Raw genomic sequence first — 26,671 nt, forward strand, 5'->3', positions numbered from 1 at the left:
TATTTAAGCTTGTTTATGCTTTCAAAACGTAGCCACTATGTTAATTAGGGTTAGGTTAAGAGGGGGTGTGAGCTTTGGGCTGCTCAAACCTACTATGGGCTGAATCCGTGGATTCCTCTTCCTATCTTCAACGATATTCCTAAATTTAGATTTCATATAGATGTGAGAATAAGCCATCCGTCATCGCTAGTTTGAGTCCATCCCCCACTACAGAAACCTTACAAGATATTCCACTGCTTCGCCATTGTGCTTGCAACAAAAAAATAACATTACTAGCATTGTATCTTAGAACAAATCCTAAGCACCCTATCTGATCATACTCAAGAGGTCCATCACAGTTCAGTTTTTTCACCCATCCATTTTTGGGGTTTAAGCCACCTAGCCTACCATCGTATACCTTGCAGATTAATCATCATGTAGTTTTAGCCTGATCACTGGTCAAGACTAAAAGCTACAGCCTTACGAAAAAAATTTTCTGATTGAAATCAGTCTTCTCATTTCTAGTCAGCCACAGCCATCAAAGATAGTAGGCACTAATAGACACCAACGTCCAGCCTTGTCACCCAAAAGCAGCCCGCCTCTTGGGTGTTATAAACTTCTGTAATGCCATGTTTGAAGCTTCCAAAGCACCGCAAAGTTACTCTGGAGAGCTCAAATACCCGTTCATTTATCATCGGAAATGGATTTGCAGTGTCAGAAAAACAATAATGACATGTCGTTATAGGACAGTCGTGGAATTCATTTGGCTATGGCAGATTGATTGTATCTTTTAATGGTATTCATGAAACCATCTATCACGAGTTTAGTACATGGGAACGTATCAGTAATTTACGTAATGATTTGGTAACCTTTCTTCTCGAGATCGTCAGCTCCAGCAGTCTGAAAACACCAACAGGAAGCACTCATGCCCGCCTCTTACTGTGACTTGCTCTTCTCCAGTGAGACAGGGCAGACTGCGACCGACGACGGTTGCGTGAGGGATCAGCTTTGGGAAAAGCCGAGCGGCCATGGGATGGTCGCAAACAAGCAGCATCATCATGTGGACGGAGGTGTCTGGCCGCCTAATACTAACCAGCAGCCCTTGCAAATTGCCAGTGCTGTGGCTCAAGATGCAACAACACATCAACAAGGTGGATGTGTCAGCAGCACAAATCATGGAACCAGATGAACCTGATGGTCGGTGTCAACATCAGGTGAAGAATAAAGGAGCACACAGATAGGCCAAACGAAACAGGACCACCAACCCACCCAGTCCATGTGATAGTTTCATGAGCTCCAAGTTGGGACATAGTTGAGTCAGCCTGCAGTAGCTGGAGTTCTTGCTGTGACCTCCATGAATTCATGCTTCACTCGAAGCAATACATTTCATAGAACCATGTTCAATAGCAAAATAAATCCGCCCCCCCTCCTCCCCCCCAAAAAAAAAAAACCATCTAAAAGTTGCATGGGGTTTGATTTTAGATAAAGCCAGAAACACAAACATAGTTTTCTTCTAAAGATCATAAACGCAAATATGTATGTAGAGTCTTTTCCTCCAACCACTTATTCCGGACATTCATGCAAGATTTCGAACATTCGTTCATACATTACAGAAACTACACATGCAACAGTACTAGTCGTGGACATTTGAACATAAACTGAGGAAGAAAATGAAGCAGCAGCAGCAGCACGCAGGAGCGAAGGTTGTACTCATCCACGTTACATTTGGTCCCACTCCCACCATGGCAGGTGGGCCTCCTCCTCCTGGTGTTGTAATTCCATGAACATGGCATCAGGGTAATAGCTGCATCCCTCGTCGCTCAAATCGTCGTCCTCGGTGCGGATGCCACAGGCGACCAGCCCCACACCGTGGTAGGTCTCCGGGAGGTAAGACTGCCGGCTGCTCTCCTCCGGGTGGTTAGTGCCCTCCGCTTCGACCACCACTGTGCTCCCGCCACTCCCAGTGCTCAACTCCACAGTCTGCTGGATGTTCGGGGCCATCAGATCAGCACTTGAAGCCGCCTGCTCATGCTGCACTACCCCAGTGACCTCGGATGCACCCTGCTCCTTCGCTTGTAGCTGTTCGATCAGTGAGTTCACCTGCAAGAGATGTTGTCTAGTTAATCTCACCCGTAAATTAGCGGAAAAAGAACACGCTTTAAACTGCTTTTTCCGCTAATTAATTCAGCTAATAATAGGCAAAGGAGATGAGAGATGATTATCTATCTAAGCTATTTGCAAGATTACAATCTCTTAATGAATGACAACAAGTTTCATGCGCGACCTTATGAATAATGGGAGTCCCTCCATGTCTTTTCAGGATTCCACTCACATTCATGCTGGAATCTGACTTAGTAACCATTGAGCTTCATGTCAACTCATGGTGACGTTCACCAGAGGTTCATGAACATTGTTGACTTATTTTCATATGATTTCCGTACATCTGTAGCACTTTGATAGCTCTACAATCGTGTATTTATTTTGCTAGTGGAGTCAGCACAACAGCCGTCCAGATAATATTTTATGCATGCAAAAGACATGAAACACAGGCTATAAGTTGAAATCTTAAGGACATTTCCGTCACTTTGGACGACCAACTGCGCCAACCGATGAAAACACGAAATGTCTATAAGCATTATAGTTTCCAAAGACTCCAGATTGGTTGACCTAATTAGAGTGCATAAGTGGTAGAACATAGTTTAATTATATAGCAATAAAGTATGTACACAAATTGCATTACCTAAAGCAAATTGTCAGATTGAGGTGACCGGTGTCGAGCATATGGGGAGAGAGAGAGAGAAAGAGTACCTGCGACCGCAGGCGGTCGTTGTCCTTGAGGAGGGCATCGTGATTGGCGAGGAGAGCGTCGTAAGAGGATCTGAGCTGATCGAACTCGCGCTCGAGCTGCTTGTTCTTCCATCGAGCACGCCGGTTCTGGAACCAGACCGCCACCTGCCTCGGTTGCAATCCTAGTTTTCGAGCTAGCTCGCTCTTTCGCTCAGGCTCCAGCTTGTTCTCCTCCTCGAAGCTCCGCTCCAATAAATGTATCTTTTTTACTCCAAAAACTCATGGTTACCATCCCTCGATAAATCAATCAACATGAATATATGCATGAAATTTTGCAGGATTACAATAACAGTTTATGTTCGTAGAAGACTTAAAAGCAACACAGATCGTAGAAATATGATGCCATAAGCTAAATATTTTGAGACACTAATGTATAAATTGCTTGTGATCTAATTTTTCCTTTCCACTTTGACCAAGCAAAAAAGACCCCTTTTTTTTTTGACTCAGCTATTTTGCACAACAAATCATTTTGTCCCATTCTTTTGGTTTCTTTTTTTGTTTTGATTCTCTAATAGTTATGATGATAACGACGAGAATCTTAAGAACGCACACGAGTGTTGAAAATAAGAGCTACGCTTTACCTACCATTTCAGAGTTTAATTCTCTAACACACACCTGCTTTATGATTAGGGTTAGTAATGAGATCGGTCGAAGGACAAAAGGAAAGCGACAAATTTGGAATTTGGTGATTGGAGAAGGGGCGATCGGTAAAAGAATTTCTAGGGAAAATCACCCTAAAATACTAGTAATGATCATTCTGGGAAGAAGAATTACCTGTTCAAGCGTGAGGCGGCGCTTCTTCTCCGGCAGCTGTTCCTCGTAGTACTCCTCATAAATCTCATCCGGGGAGGTGAAGAACGGCCGCCGCTTGCTCGCACCGCCATCCTCCCCAGCCACCACCGACCTCACACCTTCAGTTCCACCCCAAAACATTTACCAAGCCAGAACCAAAGCCGGACCAAAATAGCGGCAAGCGAGGTAGTACCTTGAAAGATGGGACTCCCGCCGCCCAAGACGAGCAGGCGGCCGCGGGAGGACGAGGACGAAGAGGAATCAAAGATCAGACAGCTAGAACCCATCCCTTGGTCTTAGATCGGATCGATCGACGGTCAGATCTGGATTCGACGGGTATGTATGTGTCTGTCTAGGTACTCGCTTCTAGATATGAGTGTCTATGTGCTCTTTCTGTCTCCCTTGGATGTCGATCTGGATCGATCGATCGATCGAAGGGGATTCCCTGCGGGAGCTTAAAAGAAGAAGAAGGCGAGGATGAAGATGGTCTTATGGCGGAAGAAGCTGGTGCTCCAGAGAAGGCGCGTCGACGTCTTCATGGGGTAGAGGGAAAACCCCATCATGCAGGTCGGGGTTGCGGGGACCTCAGGCCAGCAGCAGAAGAAGTAGAACCCTCACCACCACCTTCCGGCGGAGGCCCGCCGGAGACCGCCTCAGAGCCCGGCGAAGACGGAGAGACGCCGGGAGAGAGAACAAAGTCGCTCCAAGGAGGGAGTTTCCGAGAGGGTGTCGTCGCCGGAGCTCGAGATTCCGGCGGAGGAGGACTTGGCGGTGGGGTGTGGATTTGTCGCTAATATTGCGTGGTTTATTTGGAGGGCTAAAGCTTGGGGATTTGGAGGGGCGGGCATTTTATAGCGAGAATTTTTTTTGCCGAATGGACGAAAATGCCCCTCGGCAAAGCAAAATAAAATAGATAAATAACAAAAAATTACTCAGGAGAAAAATTAAACTATTGGATTGGGTGGATACATATTTTTTATTAGTTAGAAAAAATATCATAAATAGATTTTTATTTGGAAAATTATTGTGGGACGTCTTTATTTCCTGACTCGTTCTCCAACTAATTGGACGCTATTAATTTGGTAAAGTGCTAAGGGTGACCTAACCAACGTTGATAAGTAATGATAATATAATAGGCAATGGCATGATTAGACTTACGATTTCTTTATTGGGAGATTATTTTGAATCTATGGTGCTGGGCCATTTTTAAATAAGGTCCTGTAAGGTTGTAATCCATGTGATAGATTTTGTATATAACTCAGATTAGATCCACTTGGATTTATATATATATATATATATAAAATAAAATAAGCATTCTTATCGTCGCCATCCACTTAAATTATTTGTATCATAAAAATAATCTTTAGAAAATATATGGTTTCTAAAGAAGAGTGTATTCGTTAATTTAAGATCATAAATAAAGGAATCTTTTTTGCTTTGTGCTCGCTCAACTCCAAATGCCCCCAAACCGCATGGAGAAAGGATGAGATCGAGCCGATGATCCGTTAATTGGGGTTGCATATGACGCTCCAAGTGACCAAACCTCGGGATGCAAAAGGGCATCCATCATCGGGTGATGTCAAATCAACACGATTATTTGGCACATGATTGATTGGCTTTCTCTTCCGGAGACTGCCAGATCCATCCAACCCACATCTCCTCAGCAACCACGTGGAGCTGCTTCCGTTGGTCCTCGCTCACCTTATCTTCCGACCCTTCATTCAATTCAATTCCTCTCTCGTATAGTGAGTGATTGATAGTCTTACATAGTTTTTACCCGTCGTTATAATAATTCTTTTATAATCAACCATCTGTGTTGAACTAAATTGGGACATCATAAATTATCATCATCTTTACTCTTGGAGATGCCACGCACTGTTGGATTAATATGACTACAGAAAGGTTCACCCGTCATATCTAGTATCTCGATCATCACATCACATGGATGAACAAGACATCATAGTATAGTTAGAACTCTCATCCTTCCTACTACCCATACGAAAGGGACTTGGGGCGGGGTAGGATGTCTCATGCGCAACACATCATCGATCAAATGAGTATTCCTATTCTCCAATTAAAACATGGCACTGCTGGAGTATCTTCGGATGTACCGAATGATGACCTAAAAGCTTCCATAGATAGTTTTCTATTTTTTATATATTTCCGTACAGTGGATTACATGACAGATAAAATTAAGCATAGGTGAGATGAGCGAAGGATCAAAATCGTTTCCGACCCAAACCCACCACGAGAGGCCAAACAAACAAACAAAGAGTTCCGAGTGTGACGTGCTCGGGGAAGGAGACAACGTCAAAGGGTTACAAAAAGTAATCTAACCGCGGTGAGCGGGGGTCCATCGTCCATCCGACACGCGACAAGTGTCCACCCATTCCCATCCCCATCCCCCCGACGGATTGCGACTTGCAAACATCCAGGGAGGTCGATGGCTTCCATGTCGACGCCGCATCGACCGTCGGATCTCGATCCGATGGTCCATGTTGATGATGTGAGAGGAACTAGAAGACACTGACATGTTGTTGCATGCGCGCTCGTTGGGGTCACAAAAATAGAACATGTGGTTGTCACGCTGCCGGCACATCAGTTTGGGCATGGCAAGTTAATATCGATCGATGGGGAATAATGCAAATGTAAATTAATTTCATGTGAAAAAGAGTTATGTAGTCCACGGCTTGGATGCATCAAAGAAGAATGTAGGGAATTCCATTCGGCATCCTCTTTTGAATCCGTGAAAGAGATGGTGATGGGTAAGGCTTGCTGCTGCTTAGTACACGGCTGCTCGTATCCTTTGTTGTATTTTGTCTTTCTTATCATAACGAGTCAATGGTTGCGTTTTGCATCTAACTCGATTAAGCTGAAGCCGATTGAATTTTTAGACTTTTGATTTTTCTATTTCTCTGATCCGATTTTACACGTGTAATACATGATCCCAAAAAAATCAATGCACAAAATCTTACCTCCATATACCTGGAGAAACATTTTTATCTTGTCATCTAAAATAAAATATGCCAGTGTGTATATATACATACATATATATACTTATAACAAAATAATTGATTATATTTATTTGATTATATTTTATAAATATAATATCAATTTATGTAATCTTGTCTCTATACAATTGTATATATATATATATATATATATATAAAGATGTTATATCTTATAATTTACCATAGCTCCATCAAATCTTATAGTCTATATCGTAGGGTTTGAGGTTCCTTGTCAGAGAATGAACATCAAATTTTTTTGAAAATGAAAACAAAGTAGATATAAAAGTAGATTCATGTCTTTACACTTATATTACTTTTAGAAGGGAAAACAAAATGGTAAGAAGAAGGTGATTGGGGGAATAACATAGAGGGAATGCCCAAGTGGTATGTCAGAGATTGAGTTGTGTAAGTTATGCCCATTAGGTATGATATCATGCTGATAATATTCGAACCAAATCTTGCATCACTCTGACTAAATGGATTTGTGCTACCTCAGAAAACCACTAGATTTCAGATTCCACACTCGAGCCACATCAAATTGACAAGCTCATCTTAACTTCCATAGATTAGAATATCTCAACTTCTGCCGACTACTAAGTTGATTGGATCATCCAATCAGATGAATCAACTCCTCTTATTTTCCAACAGCGGACCTGAAGGCTAAAAAATAAATAAATAAATAAATTAAACCAGTGGATAAAAACTATTTAGCTCTTATTATATCATATCCGAGTCTCGGATCTTGTGAAGTCATAAGATCGGGGAGCATGGAAGAGTCTCATCAAGGCAGTGCAGAATCCCTGAACCTTCGTAATGGGGACAAGGCAAGAGAGAGAGAGAGAGAGAGAGAGAGAGAGAGAGAGAGAGTCTAGTGGGTCTCCACTCCCACCAACAAAGCTAAAGCTCTGTAGCTTGATGTTTACCAAATCTCATCAACTTCCTTTTGTCGTTACTGTCATTTCCTATAGTTACTTGGAATGGATGCACACAGATCAACATGTCCAATTTGGAGGCTGCACCATTGTGGCTGCTACCTGCAAGCAATCCTGCACATTTGACTTCTCCTGTGGCATCATCAATGCCACAAGTCAATTGGGTTCGTAAGTCTCAATGCGTGCCTTCTTTATTTTTATTGTTCAACGAATGTGCTGTGAATGTGAAGCAAAGCTATCGACTTTATGTATAGACTTACCGAAGCTCGTATACCATCATATCAATATTTTAATTATAAACTTTAATAGATGAGATTTTGAGATCTCAACATTTGATAAATGGATCGATATATCATCACAATATGTCTACTCGCGATTGATAAATGGATTGATATATCTACTCGGGATTAAGAATAAAAATGAAAAAAAAAAAAACTAAAAACAAAGTGGCTAAAACTGGATAGAATATATGTTTGGGCAGGTGAAGAAGAAGAGTTCACCGATTCCTCCAAATACATCCCACCGATCACCTAATTCTTTCTGGCATGTCAATGCTTTGCACTCGCACCTCAAACAAGTTGTGGCATACAAATTTTGACCAGGCAGTTGTTTCAAGTTGCCTCGCATGCTTGGCACGGTGGAGATAAACTTTCCACAGAATTGAGTTCGACACATAGGCACGCAGATGTCACGACAGAACAAAAGCCACTTTGTCCAACTCGGTGTCATCTTTTTATGGCTTCACAGCACCCACACCCACAGGATCATCATCTATCTGGTTTTGAATGCATGTCCTCCTACCCAACACATCTTTCCCAGGCCGATCATATCTTTGTTCGTTGTTGGTGGGGAGTTGCAGGAACCACTCATTAGTGCCTCGCACAGGATTATTAGTATTGGCAATTCATCTACCAAAAAGATTTAAACAGTACGCGAATCCTCTCGTTAACCCATAACAATTAAATTTTGAGAAAAAGTCGTGTGTTTGCTTTTGATATGACGATTAATCGATATGAGAAACCCAAACAGGATGAACGCTTTGGTCCGTAGCCACAAATGCCAACATTACCTTTTGGAGGGATTCTATCGGATGAATGCTCGGCGCGTGTTTTGTAAACATCGCCCGAAGCAGGATCGAGACCGTAAGATCTTTCTTTAATTTCCGATAGATTCTCTCATTCGATGAATCGGGAGTTTTGCTTTATCTCCCTGATCGCACTCCCCCGGGACTGACGACGACTTGTAGCAATAAGATTCAGAAAAAGGGTTGGGGTCGCATCGCCTTTGTCACGTCGAGGTGACAACTAAAATCGACAATAACAACTTTCACAAAGAGACTACTAAATTTTATTTAAAGAAGAGATGTGATAAAGTTTAAAACCATGTTTTTCGGATTGCCTTATCGATTAAGAATCCACAAAGATAGAATACTTCATCTTCTCTTTGCCGTCTTTGATCAACGCTGCAGAGTGAAAACCAAGTCGTGCGTGCGCAAAACAAACCGTGGTCATTCTTTTTCTGTCCCTTGTTTTCTTAGCTACGAAGGTAAGGACTTGGAAGTAGAAGAAGAAGATGATCAGCCAACTTCGATGCCCAAGTTTGATGGAAGGTGCCTATAGCTTTTTAAGAAGAAAAGTGGGTGGGAAGAAAGGGAGGGTGGTGAGCTGAGAAAAGGGTAATGCGATTGCAGGATGGAGCACAAGAACAAGTAGGATGCCTTTGGAGATAAGGTGCGCGTCTGAGAGAGAGAGGTCGGCGCACGACGAGCTAGCGCTCCTCCCTCTTCTTCCGACTGCTGCGACCTCCTCAAAGTGCTGCTCGCTGGTGCTTCAGAAAGCTCGAGGACCACCTTCTTTTTCTCTCGAGTGTGAGTGTGAGTTAAAGTTGGGATCTCATAATCTAATCTGGACTACGTAGCAAGCAGCAGCATTGCTTTTGTTCTCTCCTTCTGTTCCTTTCTTTAAGAAGGAAACCTGAAAGCCAACAGATGAAAGCTGTGTCTGCGTTTCTATTTTATAGCCACAGAGGTTGCCCACTTCCGAAAGTCGAGCTACAGGCGAAGATAGATAGTCTCACCTAAATCAAGCTAAAAAACAAAAACATAAAGAGAACGCAGCTTTCTTCTCCTGATATCTGAGTGTTGGTGGAGAGAAAAAGAAACAGGAGCACTTGCAGGCCAAGTTGAGCTTGTGGTGCTTGGCTTCATGTGATTAAATAGTTCTGACAAAGTTTAGGATAACTTCATAGTGTTGTTCTCAAGCAATAAACAATTTGTCATCGCATACGTGAGTTAATTGATACTACTCGCTTGAGCAACAGGGAACAGATGAATTTAAGTGGCTACAGAAATGTTTTGTCTTGTTTCTGCCATATGCTGCCGTGCCAAAAAGATTGATGAAGCACATGCCATTCTTGCATAGCATCAACATGGTTGTTACATACTTAATTCTGCAGAACCAATCAAAGATGACTTCAGATTGGGAGAATCTCATGTGACTGTTAGGCTGACAGCTCGTGGGATTTTTTTTCTTAATCTAACCTTAATTAGGGTATATGATAGTTGTGAAAATAGATATAAATAGGGCAGCAACGAGCGCAGTACGTGTGATCCAGTAACAAAAAGAGGAGAAAAAGATAAAAATCCAAAGAAAAAGAAAGTGAAAAAAATAAAGACAACATGGAGAGACTATTTGTGATTACTTCGGGAGAATTACGAAGAATTTAGAATTTTGAGCACGGTGACGTGATCCTTGTATCTCAGTTATTCTCTTGTGATTGTTGCTAGGGTTTTAGGCAAAAGATTAAGATTTGTATATTCATTATTATGGATTATCTCTAATTTACCCCATAATTTTTACCCTTCACATTAGAAGGGTTTTCCACATATATCTTGGTGTTCTATTTGATTGTGATTCCATTTAATTCCGCTGCTTGTTATGACTTGCCAGTATTTATTCATATACAAAAGTTTATTTTTATTTATATCCCATCAATTGGTATCAAAGCAGGGTTTTGGTGATTTAATTTTGTATTTGAACATGGAGGCCAATAATGTTTCTCACATGATTAGTTTGAATGAAAATAATTGGATGATATGAAACCAAGAATGAAAGATCTCTTGTATTACAACGATTTGTATGGACCTTTGTAGGTGGATAGTGCAAAACCCACAACTATGACAGATGATGAGTAGAAGAGATTAGATCGAAAAACAGTTGGGTTTATTTGATAATAGCTTGATGATAGGGTCTTTCACAATGTTTCTATTGAAAGTTCTGCATATTCTCTTTGAAAAAAATTGGAAAGTCTTTATAAAAGAAAAATAATTAGCAACAAAGCTTTTTTGATCCAAAAACTTGTGAACATAAAATATAGAGAGGGTGCTTCTATGGTTAAGCATTTGAATGAAATGCAGAGTATCACTAACCAGTTATCCTCTATGAAAATGTCTCTTGATGATGAGTTGTAGGCATTGTTACTTCTCAGTTCATTACCAGAAAGTTGGGAGACACTGGTGGTTTCCCTCAGTAATTCTACGCCAAATGGTGTTGTCACTATAAGTCAAGTAACAAGCAATTTGTTGAATGAGGAGTTGAGACGAAAGAATTCATCAACATCTCATAATGATTCACAGGCACTTATCTTAGAGAACAGAGGAAGGTCAAAGTATAGAAACAGTTCACGCATAGATAGAATCGAGTCAAGATTAAGAAAAGATATTGTTTGCTATAATTGTGATGAGAAAGGACATTACAAGAATCAATGTAAGCAACCTAAGAAGAACAAGAAAAAGGAAAAAGAAGTGGAGTCTACAGAGTCAAAGGAGAATACTACAGTTATAGTGCAGGGTGGTGATTATTTGATTTTGTCTCCTTTTGATGATATTTTTTCTTGTGTGTGTCAGGATCTTGAGTGGGTGATTAACATAGGTACTTCTTATCATGCTACATCACGAAGGAAGTTTTTTGCTACATATAGGTCTAAAAATTTTGGTGTTGTCAAGATGGGCAACTATAACATGATAGGCATCATTGGCATGGGTGATATGCATTTAAAGATCAACCTTGGCTGCAAATTAATGCTTAAGGATGTGAGGCATGTGGTTGACTTGAGGCTGAATTTAATTTCAGTTGGAAGACTATGATAGTAGATTTTACATAGGGCAATGGAAGCTCAATAAGGGTTCTCTTATTATAGCTAGTGGAAAGAAATGTCATATCTTATACAGGTTGTAGGCCAAAGCTTATGGTGAGCAGTTAAATGTTACAGAGAAAGACTTCAACATGGAGTTGTGGTATAAGCGACTGTGACACATAAGCGAGAAGAGGCTACAAGCTCTTTCCAAAAGAGAGATATTGCTAGACCTCAGAGGTATACATTTGCACCCTTATTTTAATTGTTTGGCTAGTAAACAACATAGAGTTTCATTTGCTAGTCCTACTATATCTAAAAAAATGTATGCCTTAGACCGTGTTTATACATATGTATGTGGTCCTTTGAGGACAAAAACTTCTGATGGATATTTTGAGATTCTTGGTATAAGTGATGCACTTTATTTTGTCACTTTTATAGATGATTTTTCCAAGAAAGTTTAGGCCTATGCTTTGAAGACCAAAGATTAGGTAATTAATGTCTTCAAAGAGTTTCATGCTGGGGTTAAAATGAAGATAGAAAGGTAATTGAAATGCATAAGATCAGATAATGGTGGTGAGTACACATGATTATTTAATGATTATTGCAGGTCACATGGGATCTAATATGAGATGACAGTTCCTGGTACACCTCAGCATAATGCAATTACAGAGAGGATGAATCACACCATTATGGAAAAAATCATATGTATGCTTTCACAAGCCAAGCTACCCAAAAGTTTTGGGATTCAGTTTTGAGGACCGTAGTTAATGTGATCAACTTATCACCATGTACAGCCCTAGATGATGATGTTGTAGAGCATGTATGGTCAGGGAAAGATGTTTCCTACAGGCATTTGAGAGTATTTGGTTGTCGTGTATTTGCACATGTTCCAGACAATGAGAGATCCAAGTTGGATGATAAGACTAAAGAATGTATTTTTCTTAGTTACTCACATGATCAGTTTGGTTACAGGCTTTGGGATCCAGAAAAGCAGAAGGTGTTTAGAAGCAGAGATGTAGTCTTCTTTGAGGATCAAACCTTTGACGATTTGAAAAAGAAGATATCGGCCAAGACTTCTACAGAAGGATTAGCAGATTGTGACCTAGTTACTCCTCCAGTATATCAAGGTGATGGGGGATATGTGTAGGAAGATGGTGTAGAGCCTAATATTGATCTACTTATGGGACATGTTGAGCAAGAAGAAGTTGGAGAGCAACATCCCGTAGAACCTCAGTTAAGAAGATCTTCTAGACAATGTCAACCTTCCACATGATACTCTATAGATGAGTATGTGATGCTTGTTGAATCTCGTATTTTGATGATGAAACCAATTAATAATTATGTTTATGTTTTAATCTGTATTTTGAGTGACAACCTCTAGTGGATGCCGATGACCTCGTCGAAGGAGGAAGCCGAAAGTGGATGTAGGTCACGTTTGACCGAACCACTCTAAAATCTGGTTTGCATTTCCTTTGTGCTATTTATCTTAACTGTAAACTGCCTTCTTTACTTTACTTCAAATACGTTTCCGTAAGTTTCAAAGTTATTATCTTCATGAAATGACTTTTACGTCGGAATCAGATTTCAACGTACGAGAGATTTCACGAAGTTATTATTTTTATCAACTGCACTAATTCACTCCCCCCCCTCTTAGTGCTCTTGATCCTAACAATGCTTACTGATGCAGGTGAACCAAAGAGTTATTATGAAGCAGTTGAAAGTGAGCAGAAAGAGGAGTGGTTAGTTGCTATGCAAGAAGAGATGTATGCTCTTCAGAAGAACCACACTTATGATTTGGTACTACTACAAAATAGAATGAAGGCCTTGAAGAATAAGTAGGTTTTTAGGTTGAAGACTCAAGAATATTGTTCTCAACCAAAGTACAAAGCTAGATTAGCTATGAAAGGCTTTGGTCAAAAGAAAGGTATTGACTTTGAAAAGATTTTTTCTCCTGTTGTTAAAATGTCTTCTATTCATGTTGCTCTCAGTATTGCTGCTAGTCAGGACATGGAGGTTGAGCAGTTAGATATGAAGACAGCTTTCCTTCATGGTGATTTGGAGGAGAAAATTTATATGGAGCAACCAGAAGGCTTCAAAGTCAAAGGTAAAGAGAACTTTGTCTGTAAGTTAAAGAAAAGCTTGTATGGGCTAAAGCAAGCTCCAAGATAGTGGTATAGAAAGTTTGATTCATTTATGACAAAAAATGAATACAAAAGAACGGCTTCAAATCATTGTTGAAGAAGGAACTGAGTGAATCTTTTGCAATGAAGGACATGGGGCCAGTAAAGCAAATACTGGGCATGCAGATTTTCCGTGACAGAAAAATGAAGATGATTTGGTTGTCACAAGAGAAATATATCGAGAAAGTATTAGAAAGGTTTAGTATGAGCAATGCAAAGCCAATTGGTTCTCCTATTGTAGGTCACTTTAAGTCATGCTCAGAACATAGTCCATCAAGTGATAAGGAGGAGGAGAAAATGCAAAAGGTTCCTTGAAAGTTTAATGTATGCAATAGTATGTACGAGGCCAAATATCGCATATGTAGTTAGTGTTACTAGCAGATTTCTTGTAAATCTAAGCAAAGAGCATTAGGCAGTAGTGAAGTGAATTTTGAAATATCTCAGAGGGAGCTCTAAGGTTTGTTTAAGCTTTGGAGGTAGACCATCTATGTTGATAGGTTACACAGATGCAGATATGGCAAGAGATATAGATACGAGGAAGTCCACATCAGGTTATATATTTATTTTTGCAAAGGGAGCTGTGTCATGGCAATCTAGATTGCAAAGGTGTATTGCTCTCTCCACCACAGAAGCAGAATATATTGTTGCTACAGAGGTTTGTAAAGAAATGTTATGGATGAAAGAATTCTTATAAGAATTGAGGCTGAAATAGGAAAATATGTGATGCATTGTGACAGCCAAAGTGTCATCCATGTAAGAACCCAATGTTTCATTCCAAGTCAAAGCATATAGATGTAAGATACTATTGAATTCGAAATGTATTTGAAAAGAAGCAGTTGTAGCTTTAGAAAATTCACATAAATGACAATGGAGCAAATATGTTGATAAAGACTTTATCAAAAGAAAGACAGGAGATATGCCGACAACTGATTTGTATAGCTTTATATTGAGGGGTCATGGGACAACCTCCCTTATGGGCTGAAGGGGGAGGTTGTGGGGCTAACAGCCCATGATTCAGCCCATAGTGGGCTTGAATAGCCCACAACCCACCTTTTCTCTTAATCTAACCCTAATTCATATTAGGGGGGTGTGTAGTGGTTACGAAAAAGATAGAAATAGGGCAACAACGAGGGCAGCGTGATCCTTGCAGTAGTAAAAAGGAGGAGAAAAAGATAGAAATCCAAGGAGAAAGAAAGGGAAGAAAACAAGGACAACGTAGAGAGATTGTTCTCAATTATCCAGTAGTGTTCTCATCTTAGGTTAGATCAAATCTATAGTAGATTCTTACTGTGATTACTTGAAAAGAATTATGGAGGATTTAGAATTTTAAGCACAGTAATATGATCCTTGTATTACTAGGTTTTGGGCAAGAGATTGAGATTTGTATATTCATTATTATTATAGTGTATTATCTATAGTTTGTCCTGTGATTTTTGTCCTTCACATTGGAGAGATTTTTTACGTATATCTTAATATTCTATTTAATTGTGATTCTATTTGATTCTGCTGCGTGTTATGATTTACTAGTATTGATTCATATACAAAAATTTATTTTACTTTATATCCCATCGGTAACTAGGGAGTCCAAGAACATATACACCTATACGCAAAAGTTCATGGTAACTCCTGCAGTGTTTTTTCCGAGGGACTTGATTTCAAGTTACAACATGATCAGTATCTCTAATATTTAAATTGAACTGATAGAAACAGATGAAAGTGTGCTGTTTACCTGCGAAAGGAATAATCTTTTATTGTCTCCATAAGAGGCACTACTGGTTATAAAAGCCCTCCATCCGAGTCCCGCGAAGAGAAGAGCTGATAGATTTGGTCCTTCGGATTCCTTCTTTCTACTTGAATTAGCGAAGAGGTATGCGAATGTAGGAAACATTTGGATTTCCACTTGATGGATTCTGGAATAGAACTCAACAGACTGCTAACAACTGTTGACAGTAAAAGAGGTCAATCTAATGGAATCAGTTCAGCTTTCAGGCTTCTCAATAAATTCGGAATATTTTTTGGAGCTGAACTTCTCTACAATGACTTGGCATCAAAGTCATATCTCACATGAAATTTGTATTTTTCTATTGGAAGAAAATTTCAATTTGGTCTTTCATTTATTATAGAAGGAAAATGCTTCATGTTCATGAAGGACCATGAAACCTTTTCTTTGGCTATGAGAAACAAGCTTCTGTAGCTAAAGTTTTCTTCAGCCTTCCCCCTTTTTTCTTGCTAATGTTCATTCATGGTTCTTGAATTCTTGTAGGAAGTTTGTTCCGCATCAGATGGTAAAGTTCGATTGCTCGTAGCTTCTGCTCACTAAATTTTCTGATGGCAGCTGAATGCAAACAGCTTAACAACTTACTTTCTGGCCTCCGCTTATGTCCTCGATGTATCAAACAATCAGCTTATAATATCCTTCCAAACAGCCAAAAATAAGGTGATAAGCTTTGAAAGTTCTGCTGACAGATTTTATTTCATTTTATCCTGCTTTATAAAAAATCATTGCACAGAATAAGTTGTATATAGTCTGTGGTACTGTAGTTATAATATGTTGTATCATGAATCAAGATAGTAGGATCACTGATGTCCTATGGTTTCGATGAAGAACTTGCTTGTATTCATTTCACCGAAGATATACAGAAAGGCTCTTGAAACACTTTTTACAAATTGCTCCATACATAAATAATAACATCTTTCCAACCTAAAAAGAAACATTTTTTATGATTTAACATTTAATCAAATCTGACTATGGTTATTTGGCTGCCAGGTTACTTGTGTTAAGAACTTGTTGGATGCAGTCAGGAAGCAAAGTGGGACAATATAACCAGACTCATTTGTATTAGCTGATGCATGCATTGTACAATAACAACATAACATGCCATACCCTGCATACCTTATCTTCACAAGAGATAAAAAAAAAGTTACAAAAGAATCACCTTCTGCCTGAGAATTTTCAGTTCTCAACGCTCCCAGGAAGAAGTTTCCTAGTCGACTGTAGGGCCGTAGAGCTGATGGTTCCAAATCGAGCTGTAGCAGCAGGAATGACCCTCGAAGGAGACAGAACCTCAACAAGCGATGCATTGTACGAGTCTGTGCCTAAACGGCTCTGCAGCCATCCCTTCCCCCCGGAGAATCCATCCGTCACAATCCAGCAGTTCTTGAAGCCAAGGCTGGTGAGTGTCCTTGCGACAAGTTTCGCTATATCAGAGTAGCTGCACATTTGAATTGTATTGTGTGCCTCAACTCACTATATCATGAATTTATGATGGAAAGACTGAAGTTCTGAGCAGCAGGAACTCACGAATCCATTATCACGATGTTGGATCCTTTGTTGATTTTCTTAAGGTACGAAATCTTTAGCGCGGCTATATCAGCTTCCACTTTCTTTGAGCTCCTCACAAGGCCCTTTATCTTGCTAGGAAGTTCCTCCAAACTACAAGAAAAAAGTGAGCTCAGTAGTCGCATCTTCTGCTGTTTTATATAACAACCAACAAGCACATAGGAATAGAAGGTAGAATTTCTTACGGCACTGAGATCATCTTGTTCTTTGCATTCGAGGGCAGGCGAGGAACACCAGCTTTATTTTTGTCTTTCTCTGATCTTATGTCAATCATAAGATAATTCTGTGCGGTTATCACGTCGAGCGCCTGAGCAGGACTGAGATTGCCTGGTGAAGAGCAAAAGAAAGGGACAAATAAGAACACAGTCGTCCACCAACAAAAATAAAGTAATTTTTGCAAGAATGAAACATGAAGCGTAAGAATTGGTAACCCAACTCTTTTATCATGTACATATACTTGTAGCATTTCATGTACCGTGTTACATGTGGCAAAATAAGAGTTAAGCTTGGAGTCTCCAAAATTGGGTGTAGATTGAATGAATAATGAACATTATCCAATTTTACGTATGAACCAGTCAAAAAGAAAAGTCACACTAAAATATATACAATAAAAGCTCAATGAACAAAAGATATTAACAACTCTAAGGCTTTTAGATTTTTCTATAATGTTGTTTTTACATAATTAAATGCATAGCTAATGACTAGCAAGACTAAAACATTAAATTTAAGGTAACAAGCTAAGTGATTCAATATGTAGGTCAACCAAGTAACCAGATATTAAATGACATATACTGTACCTGCACTCATACAATTATCTACTTCATTCCACATCCCAAGTAAACTGTAAGTCAGAATAGATCGTTGTTAGTCTCTTTTTATTTATTACAAGAACTTCATTGTTCCTTAATAAGTCTAACTTCAATCCTATGCCAACAGAAGAAATTGATGCAGTCAAACTATTTCGCCACATATATCTTCTGCAAATTTCTCTTAACCAAAAAGTACAAGCTATTTAATTATAATTACAAAATGGTAAACCAATCCTCCTAAGTTCTCGAACAAGATGATCTGTTTGGAGAACAATGCTCTTCGATATAAATTCTCATTTAGTTTCTCTTCCATTAATCCCTTATGATCGATGTCTTCCTTTTTTGCAAGCATAACACAACTATTGCTCCAAGCTACGTAATGTAAGTTTCATGCATAATTGGTGTTGTTAGTTGCATAAACGTATAAAAAGACTAGATTTGAGAGTCAGAATATGTTTGATGAAAACCACATTTCTGGTTGTTCATCGAGCATGTAATTCACCTTTATAACCACGGAAGTTGAAAGAAATAGTGGACCAAATTGGTGGGAGAAGAAGGTATCCAACAAACAATGCTCCGGCAGTGACAACAACCACTGAAGGACTAGAGGATGTGATCTTCTCCACGGTTGCCGAAGCAAGGGGCTTTGCTCCTTCTATGATTTTTGTTGTCTGCTGTGCTGCATCGGCGATTGTCTGTTGAGATAAAAACTTCATCAGGAAGGTGATCCTCTGTATAAACTAGTACTAATGGAATTTGAAGAATCCAGAATTAGAGAGTTGAAACATCAATAATATCAAGATTCCACAATGAATACATAAGTACTTTGGAGAGCCATAATTCGACAGAGAAAGAAACTTGACAGGCTCTTAACATAAGTCATGTTAAATAGGATATTAATGTGAAATAGCGTAAAAATGACTTGGAAGTTTAATCTCCTAGGAAAATAACTACAAGATTGATGAATAAAGACGATTTTTTATTTTGCAAAGGGTAAAGGCTCATGACCCGGCCTGACCAAAATGCTTAAGACTTGTCCTATTACTAGATCGGCTCTATTACCAAATGTCACGACCCAGCTGTCTATCGATTTTATTTGACGCAAATCACTAACCAAAATGCTTAAGTTGAAATTGATAATAGTATTCTCATCCGACCCTTATATCAATCTTAATCTTGTCCATTTCCGATATAGGATATAGGATCTTGCAATAATCTGTCATGGTCTTTACCAACCAAGCCCCAGCCGACATCCGATAAATTTTACATCTAAGCTAGCCAGTTAAGCTTAAAATTGAATAAGTTCTTAACTACGACATGGGAAGTCGAGGGCTCAAAACCACATCTGATAAATTTTACATCTAAAATATTGGTATGATAGGGGGCTCAAAACCTAATTTAAACTTCTAAAACATTGGTCTCGAAGGTGCTAGCTAACTTGTAAAGGATCATCTTAAGGTCCTAAGATCAGAACCCGTCTAACACCACTTGAACAGTAGCAAAAGAGAGAGAGAGAAAAAAAGTATCTATCGGAATTTTGTATTTGGCAATTAGAAAATGACGCACATTTAGCCTGGAATGCAGAGAAGAGGAGGAGGAGGAGGAGAACAAAGAAACAACCTGTGCAGCGGTCAGAACAGGACTTGGATCAACCCCAACGCTCTGAAGCGCTTCTTTGGCCTGCTTGGAAGCATCGGAAACCACCGGAGAGGCGATCTTCAAAGCCTCCTTACTGGCGCTCTGCAAGATCGGTAGCGCGGCGTCGACTCCTGGCTTGAGCGTCTCCGACAAGGACCTGAACACGTCCAGGGAGAAACCCCAAACACTCGAACCAACATCAACTACCTGGCCAATCGTGTCCTCCGCCTTCGATAGATGGAGAAGAAAGAAAAGATTTAGGGCAGTGATCTAAAGATAGAGAAGAATGGGGAAGGGGGCGTCGTGTGGAACCTTGGTGAGGGAGGAGACGATGTCTTCCTTGGCGAAGGAGAAGGCCCTGGCTTCGCCGGGGACGGCTGCGGAGAGGACGGCGACGAAGGAGAGCGCGGCGGGCGTAGGAGGTGGGAGCAGAGGAAGAGATTGCTTTGGGTGAAGCAGCTTGGACTGATGATGTTGTGGCTTGGACAGGGGAGGGCGAGGACTGGTCGACGCTGCCGCCGCAGCTCGGAACGCCACCATCGCCATCTCCTCTTCCTCCTCGTCTCCCTCCCCCCTCGCTCTACTGCTGCCGCTGTGTGTGTGATCGATGCGGACTTTTAAGACTGATTCGGTTGTGGTTGGCTCGATCGGGCGACGAGTGGATTGGGTGCGTGCGACAGTCGGCGATCGAGTGGTAGGTTGTGTTCGGTATAAGAGTAGATCTTCTTCGCCGGACCTTTTGTGTGGTGGAGGGTTGTCGAAGAATCTGACGCTGGATTGTGTGGACGAGGAGATCTGCCGGGTGATGACGGTGAGCGCCGCCGGAGCCTCCCAATCTTCTGGAGATTGCCTATTTCGTCCACTGCAGGGAACAGTCATCCGCACGCCGCCGCTGCCCCGCACAGATCAGGTTTTTGAGAGCCCCATGTATCCTTTGGGTCTCTAATAATGTACCCTGCCTTGACATAGACAGGTAATCTTCAGAAAATTGTAATATGTTACAATTACTAGTAAATTTTGAGTTCTTAGCTCCATTATCTCTTAAGATACAACAAGATTTATTATCACCTCATAGTGATTGTTAATCACTAATTCTGAACTTGCGAGGCTAAATGTCATTAAGCATTGCGCTATATGTGTGTATATATCTTTGAATCTACATGTATGCTCGCCTACTTTTCATTAAAATCTACAAATGCTCCTATTTGCCAAGTAAGCACATAGAGAGCTCAAGTAATGTATTCTCTTATGGAAATCAAATTAGAAATCGTCATCGGTATCATACGTTTGATATTTCTAACCAACGTTAATGTTTGATCTCAGAATTTTGCTATGAATAATAAAATATTTATAAGTTGAAGTATAATTATTATATATCAAGTGAATGATTCAGAGTGTCTATAGTAAAGGGTGAAGAATATCTACAAACAGGAAATGTTTTTTAAATTGTCCTGTTTTGGGCCCATTTGTTTTAGGTTTTTTCTGTCCCGTTTTTAGAATTCCTTAATATTTTTTTCCCATAATATTTGAAATGCTTTCCGCCACGATCCTTTTCTTTCTTTCTTTGTCCTATTTTTATATATTATATTTTTTGATATTATTAAATATACTATAATATGATATAAAAATATTATAATTAGATCGATTCACTCCAAGTCAAAAGGTTAAAAAAATAAATGATTGACTATGAAATTAAGAATATGATTTTCTATTAGGTATTAGGTTCAAATGAATCCTATTAGAGAATTGAGAGGCAATACCCGTGAAAAATTCAAAAAATGACTTTTTTTTTTCTTTCGAAATTTCGTCCTTGTGTTTTTGTTTTTAGAAACAAAAAGCAATAAAATAAGAACATCAGGGAAACAGAGCGAGAGCACATCAAACTGGGCCGGACTTCTCCAAGCCCAACACTAGTTTCGTCCCCTAATCCTCCAGGGATTGCGCTCTCGGGCTCTCTAATCTCTCCTTGGGGAAGAGAGTAGACGGTCAGAGGGGGAGACTTCCCAGGGTTCCTAAACCTACTCCTCTTGCTGCTCTTCTTCTTTTCGGAGATGGAGGCCGTCCGCCTCCCGAGTCCGACGAGCTGCTGCTGCTGCTGCTGCTGCTTCTCTCGGTCTTTGATCCATCGAAGACCGTCTCTGCTCCTCCCCGCGAGGTACCCTCTCTTGATTCTTGCTCAGCTGTTTGTCTCTTGGCTAATCTCTCTACTCTTTTGGGGTATAGATCTTCTTGAACGTTTGCTATTTTTGGGTTCTTTTTTTTATCGGATCGCAGGATGCCGGCGGGGAAGAGGGCTGGCGGAGCAGCATTTGGGACTCCGAGGTGCTCGTTGGACGCGGCAATCGGCGGCGGCAACTATAGTTACGGTACGATAGATAGTTTGAGGTTTGTTTACTTTGTTTGACTCAATTTAAGGGTAAAAAGGAGAAAAAAAAGAGAGGATCTTTTACTCTCTTGTTTTCAGTTCCAATTGAACTTTCTATTCTTCGTTAAATAGCCTAATGAACTGTGATCAGCTTCTTAGGATTTTGTAAAAGGAAGGAAAGAAAACACAGAAATAGATGTTCTAAATAGAGGTGGCCAAAGGGTGTTGGGAAATTCCTGCATAGTGATACGCAGTCAGAACTAAGGATTTCTTCGTTCCTGCTTAACTTTGTACAGATCGAAAGGTAAGAAAAAAATGTCGTACTAAATACATTAAAGTAGATGGTATTAAATCAACTATCAAAAGATAATCTCGTTAAATGGATTCGTACCAGAGGCCAGCCTTGAATTGTTGCCACTTGCTTTTGTTGTCTAACCAGATGGTTTGAACTGAATTAATTTTGTCTATCATACATTAGGATGGAAGGCCGTGTTGATGGAAAAGACATACATGTACAATATAGAGGTGCCATTTTATGTGTATGTGCTTTTTCTTGGAGACACACTAGGTGCAATTCTTTGGTGCACTTTGTATGCCATCTTGATTGAGATGAAATGCAAAACTTTGGCCTCGATGAACCTCTGGACTTAGCACACCTTTACTAAATTTGGTTCCATGACGTTGAAATTGATTTCTCTTCATGCCTTAATATTCAGGAACCAACATGGCACACACCATAGTCTGTGAACATGCTCTGTCAAAGCTATTGGCTCAAACTAGAAATATGTTTTTCTTTATCGGTATGTGACTATGTTCTGAGCTATATGTGATGAGTTCTTGTGTCTAATACTGATCTTCTTATACTGTCCATGGATATTCTAAGCACATTTTTCTATGATTGGCCATTTGGCCCTTTTAGTTCTCGATGCATATGAGCATGACAATCATGAGGCGAGTTCATACATGAAAACGTAAACAACTTCTTCTTTTTTCTCGATGCTTAATCATAGATGTGGCATCAGGATTTTTTTTATCATCCTTTTCTGTATTTTTGTTGGATCTTTTATTTTGCATACTGAAAACAGAAGTGGTTTTAGTATCTGACTTTTTTTCCTTCAATTCACAACTGTATTCCACTATAATTTTTGAAGTAATTTTCCTTTATTTTGCAGAGTATGTTCCTAAATTTCCTAGGATGAATATAAGGGATCCTTATAAGTGTCTCGGAGTCAGTCATGATGCCTCTGAAGAAGAAATCAGAGAGGCACGCAACTTTCTTTTGGAACAATATGCTGGGCATGAAAGCAGTGTGGAGACCATTGAAGCTGCTTATGAACGAATACTGTTTACCAGTTTCAAGGAACGTAAGAAAACAAAATTCAATTTGAAAAGCAGGTTAAGAAAGAAAGTAGTGGAATCACCTCCCTGGATGAAAAGATTGCTTGAATTTGTTGAGTTGCCTCCGACTGATGTGATCCTTAGAAGACTTTTTTTCTTTGTCTTCGTGGGAGCATGGAGTGTGATAAATTCTGCTGAATCTGGACCTGCTTTCCAAGTAAATTTTCAATTTCTTTGTCATATTTTATGCATTACTATGCCTGTTCTAAGGGTTTTTCTCCTACAATGCAAGGCTGACAACCTATATTTGATGAAACATTTTCTCATCATCTTGTTTGTTTGCTTGAAAGTGCCTTCGAAAGCTGTAATCAACCATAATTTCCTGATTCAGCTAACAAATTTTGATGAGCATTAGTTAATATTTGCATCACTACCTTTGCTAAGTACAGATTGATTGCTCGATGAACTATTAATGCTTCTTCATCCTGTTTTAGTATACACCTACTTGACCATACATAGTTCATGAGGTTATTGGTTGGCTGTTTAGCAATTTTCATCAACTCAAATCGGCTTTCTGTTTCTTAAGTACCTTATTGAAACCATGCTATTTGAATCGACAGATGGTCAGGAAACCTTGGGTGCACAGCACTTGACTATGTTTCTATTTCTAACGTAGCTTCTATCTTCAAAATTTAAACAGTTTTACCTGGATTAAGTTATGTTACTTTCTAGCAATTTGAACCGGATCGATGTTCACCTCCAATTCATGCACCTAAACTGCTCTGGAACTGGGCATTTCTTTTCGTTTCTTTTTTATTTGTTTTTGAATGTATATAAAGCCAAGCTATTTGTATGCTAGTATTGATATGGCCTGTGGTTTACAATTTTGCACTCGTCTATATTCTGCAGGTTGCTCTATCAATCCTTTCATGTATTTATTTCCTCAATGACAAGATGAAGAACCTTGTCAGAGCATCGGCAACCGGGTAAGTGAGAATGCTACAATATCAAAAGAGTTGATTACAACAAAATCTCTCTGTTGCTTATCAACCACATTAAATTTCAGATTCGGGGCGCTTCTTGTTGGGTGGGCTGTTGGATCAGTTGTGGTACCTATGATCCCATCAGTTGTACATCCGAGTTGGACAATTGAACTCTTGACCTCTTTGATTTCTTATGTTTTCTTATTTCTAGCATGCACCTTTCTCAAATAAAGCCATTCTACCTTCTTGAAACATGTAGAATGAACTTTGGATTTCATGCAACCATCAACTAAAGCAGCTTCCTCTCGGGGAACAAATTTTTTGAGCCATTTGTTTTTCCCTTGTACACCAGAAAAGTGCCTGAATTCTTAGTAACTATGTATGCTTAACACCTTTAAAAGATTAGTTTCTCAAGCTCATATTCATTGTTACACTGTAATCTTCTCTTCTAATTGTCATCTGTCGTCACATAAAAGGAGAATAGGAACCTTATTCTGAAGGCAGCTATCCCTAGTGCATGTTGAGGAGCTATTTGAGAGAGAGAGAGAGAACATGTGCTCGTGTGGTAAGCGTTGGCCATGATATTCTTTTTTGTCTCCAACCATGTCCTTATCTGAAGGTCAAAAAAATTTTTCAATGCTGTTTAAAGTGCAGTCTCAATTAATTATTGCTTTAGTACTAACCTCTTAGCAAACATGATGGCTTTTTTGTGTCCAAATCTTTTACTTTTCTTCTCTCTTTTGTTAAGTATGGATACATATCAAAACCTGGATTGGAGTGATAACATTGCGTTTCGTTTTTCCTGTCCGTTCAAGATTGATAGGTTATTTCATTCATTAGAATTCTGAAGTTTATGGGCCACCTTCAGAGTCTCCCGTAAGATGTGTTGTTTGGCAAATATCTCCATCAAAACGTGATGCCAATCATTTACAACTTTGAAAATGTAGCATCTGTGAGTGAGGAAACCACAAGTTACAGGCATACACTGAACCAAGGTGGAAAGATCAACGAGCATAGGGATAGTAACCCCCGTGCCTCTTAGCTCTATTGTTTCGCAGAGCACAACAACCAATTGAATAGACTATGATGAGAAACACAAGGAGGGCAACATTGAAGATGGAAACCGCCTTCCACTTGGTCTTCAAGGTTGCAAGCACACCTGCCTTGCATGAGCCACAGTCGTAGCACAGCTTGTCCTGGTCATTGCTCCACAGTTTGCAGTCAGCATCTGTCGATTTAAGCCCTGTTGTGGGAATTGTCCAAAAAGTAGCATTCTTGTACTGGAATCCACAGAATGTTGGGGGCTTGCAGCACCCAGACTGCATCAAAGATCAAAGATCGATGAAAGTTGCCGTGTATTACGTACGAGCAAGGGAAGAGGAAGCAGCACCTGTAAGGGTGATAGGTTTTTGGCGAAGAACTGGCTGGCCTGGAGACCAGCCAAGCCCTCAAACCCGGCGCATACTTGTGCGTCCTTCAAGCAGCCGTCGATCTGCCTCCACGTCTCCCAGTTCTCCACCCTCTTCTGCAGCCACCCCGAGTAGTCGCTGAGCCGGTACTCCTTGAACCCCACGCCCGACACCGCCTCCCCCACGCCCTTGTTCGTCACCACGAACGCGAAGATGGTGAAGACGATCATGGCGAGGATCAACAGGAACATCACGAAGAGGTAGAGCCACATGAAGAACGACACGCGGCAGCAGGCGCCGATCAGGCCCAGCACCGACACCACCAGGAGGAACCCGCCCAACACGAGGAGAGGTAGTTGCAGGAACCTCTCGCACTCCGTCGCGGCATGGAGACGGAACCACAGCCCGGCGCCGAGGATGGGGAAGGAGATGAGCAGGGTTAGGAAGTTGAGGAAGCCCACAAGGCTGTTGCTGATCTGAACCATTGTCTTCTTCCTTGTTTGACGTCGATCAATGCCAGTGAAGCCTTACCACAAGAAACATGCAACAAGGGAAGACGATCTCTCGCTCTTTCTCTCTCTTTGTCTTCTGTCGTTGGAGAAAGAGGAAGGGATACGGTTTGGTCTCAGCATTTCATAATAAAGAGTTGAGAGGATGTCATGCAAGGTGAAAGGGAGGGAAAGAAGGAACAGCAGGAGTGGGGGATAGATGGGTGTTGGAAGATTCGTGAAAGATAGATGGAGGGTAGAGATGAGAGGCATCTATATAAAGGATGACAGTTAGAATCGTGGGGCCGCGGCTTGGCCTCGGTTTCCTCCAACCGTTTGGGAAATGATAGACAAGAGAATGTCGGGATATAAATAATTACGTCAATATTAATAATTTTTATTTTAAAAGGGTATAATTTGTTAATT

General features: G+C 40.2%; 4 protein-coding genes across 4 annotated transcripts; 1 reads left to right on the forward strand and 3 right to left on the reverse strand.

Annotated features, from left to right (window-relative positions):
* Positions 1-1,432: 1,432 nt before the first annotated feature.
* LOC103998305 (homeobox-leucine zipper protein HOX16) lies at positions 1,433-4,431 on the reverse strand. Its single transcript, XM_009419742.3, has 4 exons — positions 3,812-4,431; positions 3,601-3,737; positions 2,788-3,027; positions 1,433-2,079 (listed from the first exon to the last, which is right to left on the reverse strand). Exons 1-4 carry the CDS (start codon positions 3,903-3,905, stop codon positions 1,699-1,701), a joined length of 852 nt encoding a protein of 283 aa, XP_009418017.2. The 5' UTR covers positions 3,906-4,431; the 3' UTR covers positions 1,433-1,698.
* Positions 4,432-16,686: 12,255 nt separating this feature from the next.
* LOC135623238 (calcium sensing receptor, chloroplastic-like) lies at positions 16,687-20,556 on the reverse strand. Its single transcript, XM_065125981.1, has 6 exons — positions 19,975-20,556; positions 19,645-19,890; positions 18,527-18,719; positions 17,401-17,542; positions 17,177-17,308; positions 16,687-17,087 (listed from the first exon to the last, which is right to left on the reverse strand). Exons 1-6 carry the CDS (start codon positions 20,539-20,541, stop codon positions 16,829-16,831), a joined length of 1,539 nt encoding a protein of 512 aa, XP_064982053.1. The 5' UTR covers positions 20,542-20,556; the 3' UTR covers positions 16,687-16,828.
* A 1,053-nt stretch (positions 20,557-21,609) lies between these two features.
* On the forward strand, positions 21,610-24,779 carry LOC135623239 (protein CHAPERONE-LIKE PROTEIN OF POR1, chloroplastic-like). The gene is made up of 5 exons (XM_065125982.1): positions 21,610-21,817; positions 21,937-22,028; positions 23,200-23,582; positions 24,275-24,351; positions 24,432-24,779. The coding sequence occupies exons 1-5, from the start codon at positions 21,714-21,716 to the stop codon at positions 24,577-24,579; spliced, it is 804 nt and encodes a 267-aa protein (XP_064982054.1). The 5' UTR covers positions 21,610-21,713; the 3' UTR covers positions 24,580-24,779.
* Positions 24,780-25,352: 573 nt separating this feature from the next.
* On the reverse strand, positions 25,353-26,377 carry LOC135622008 (tetraspanin-8-like). The gene is made up of 2 exons (XM_065123635.1): positions 25,739-26,377; positions 25,353-25,667 (listed from the first exon to the last, which is right to left on the reverse strand). The coding sequence occupies exons 1-2, from the start codon at positions 26,240-26,242 to the stop codon at positions 25,353-25,355; spliced, it is 819 nt and encodes a 272-aa protein (XP_064979707.1). The 5' UTR covers positions 26,243-26,377.
* Positions 26,378-26,671: the final 294 nt, after the last annotated feature.

Source organism: Musa acuminata, chromosome BXJ2-9 (assembly GCF_036884655.1).
Source record: "Musa acuminata AAA Group cultivar baxijiao chromosome BXJ2-9, Cavendish_Baxijiao_AAA, whole genome shotgun sequence".
Classification (NCBI taxonomy): domain Eukaryota; kingdom Viridiplantae; phylum Streptophyta; class Magnoliopsida; order Zingiberales; family Musaceae; genus Musa; species Musa acuminata.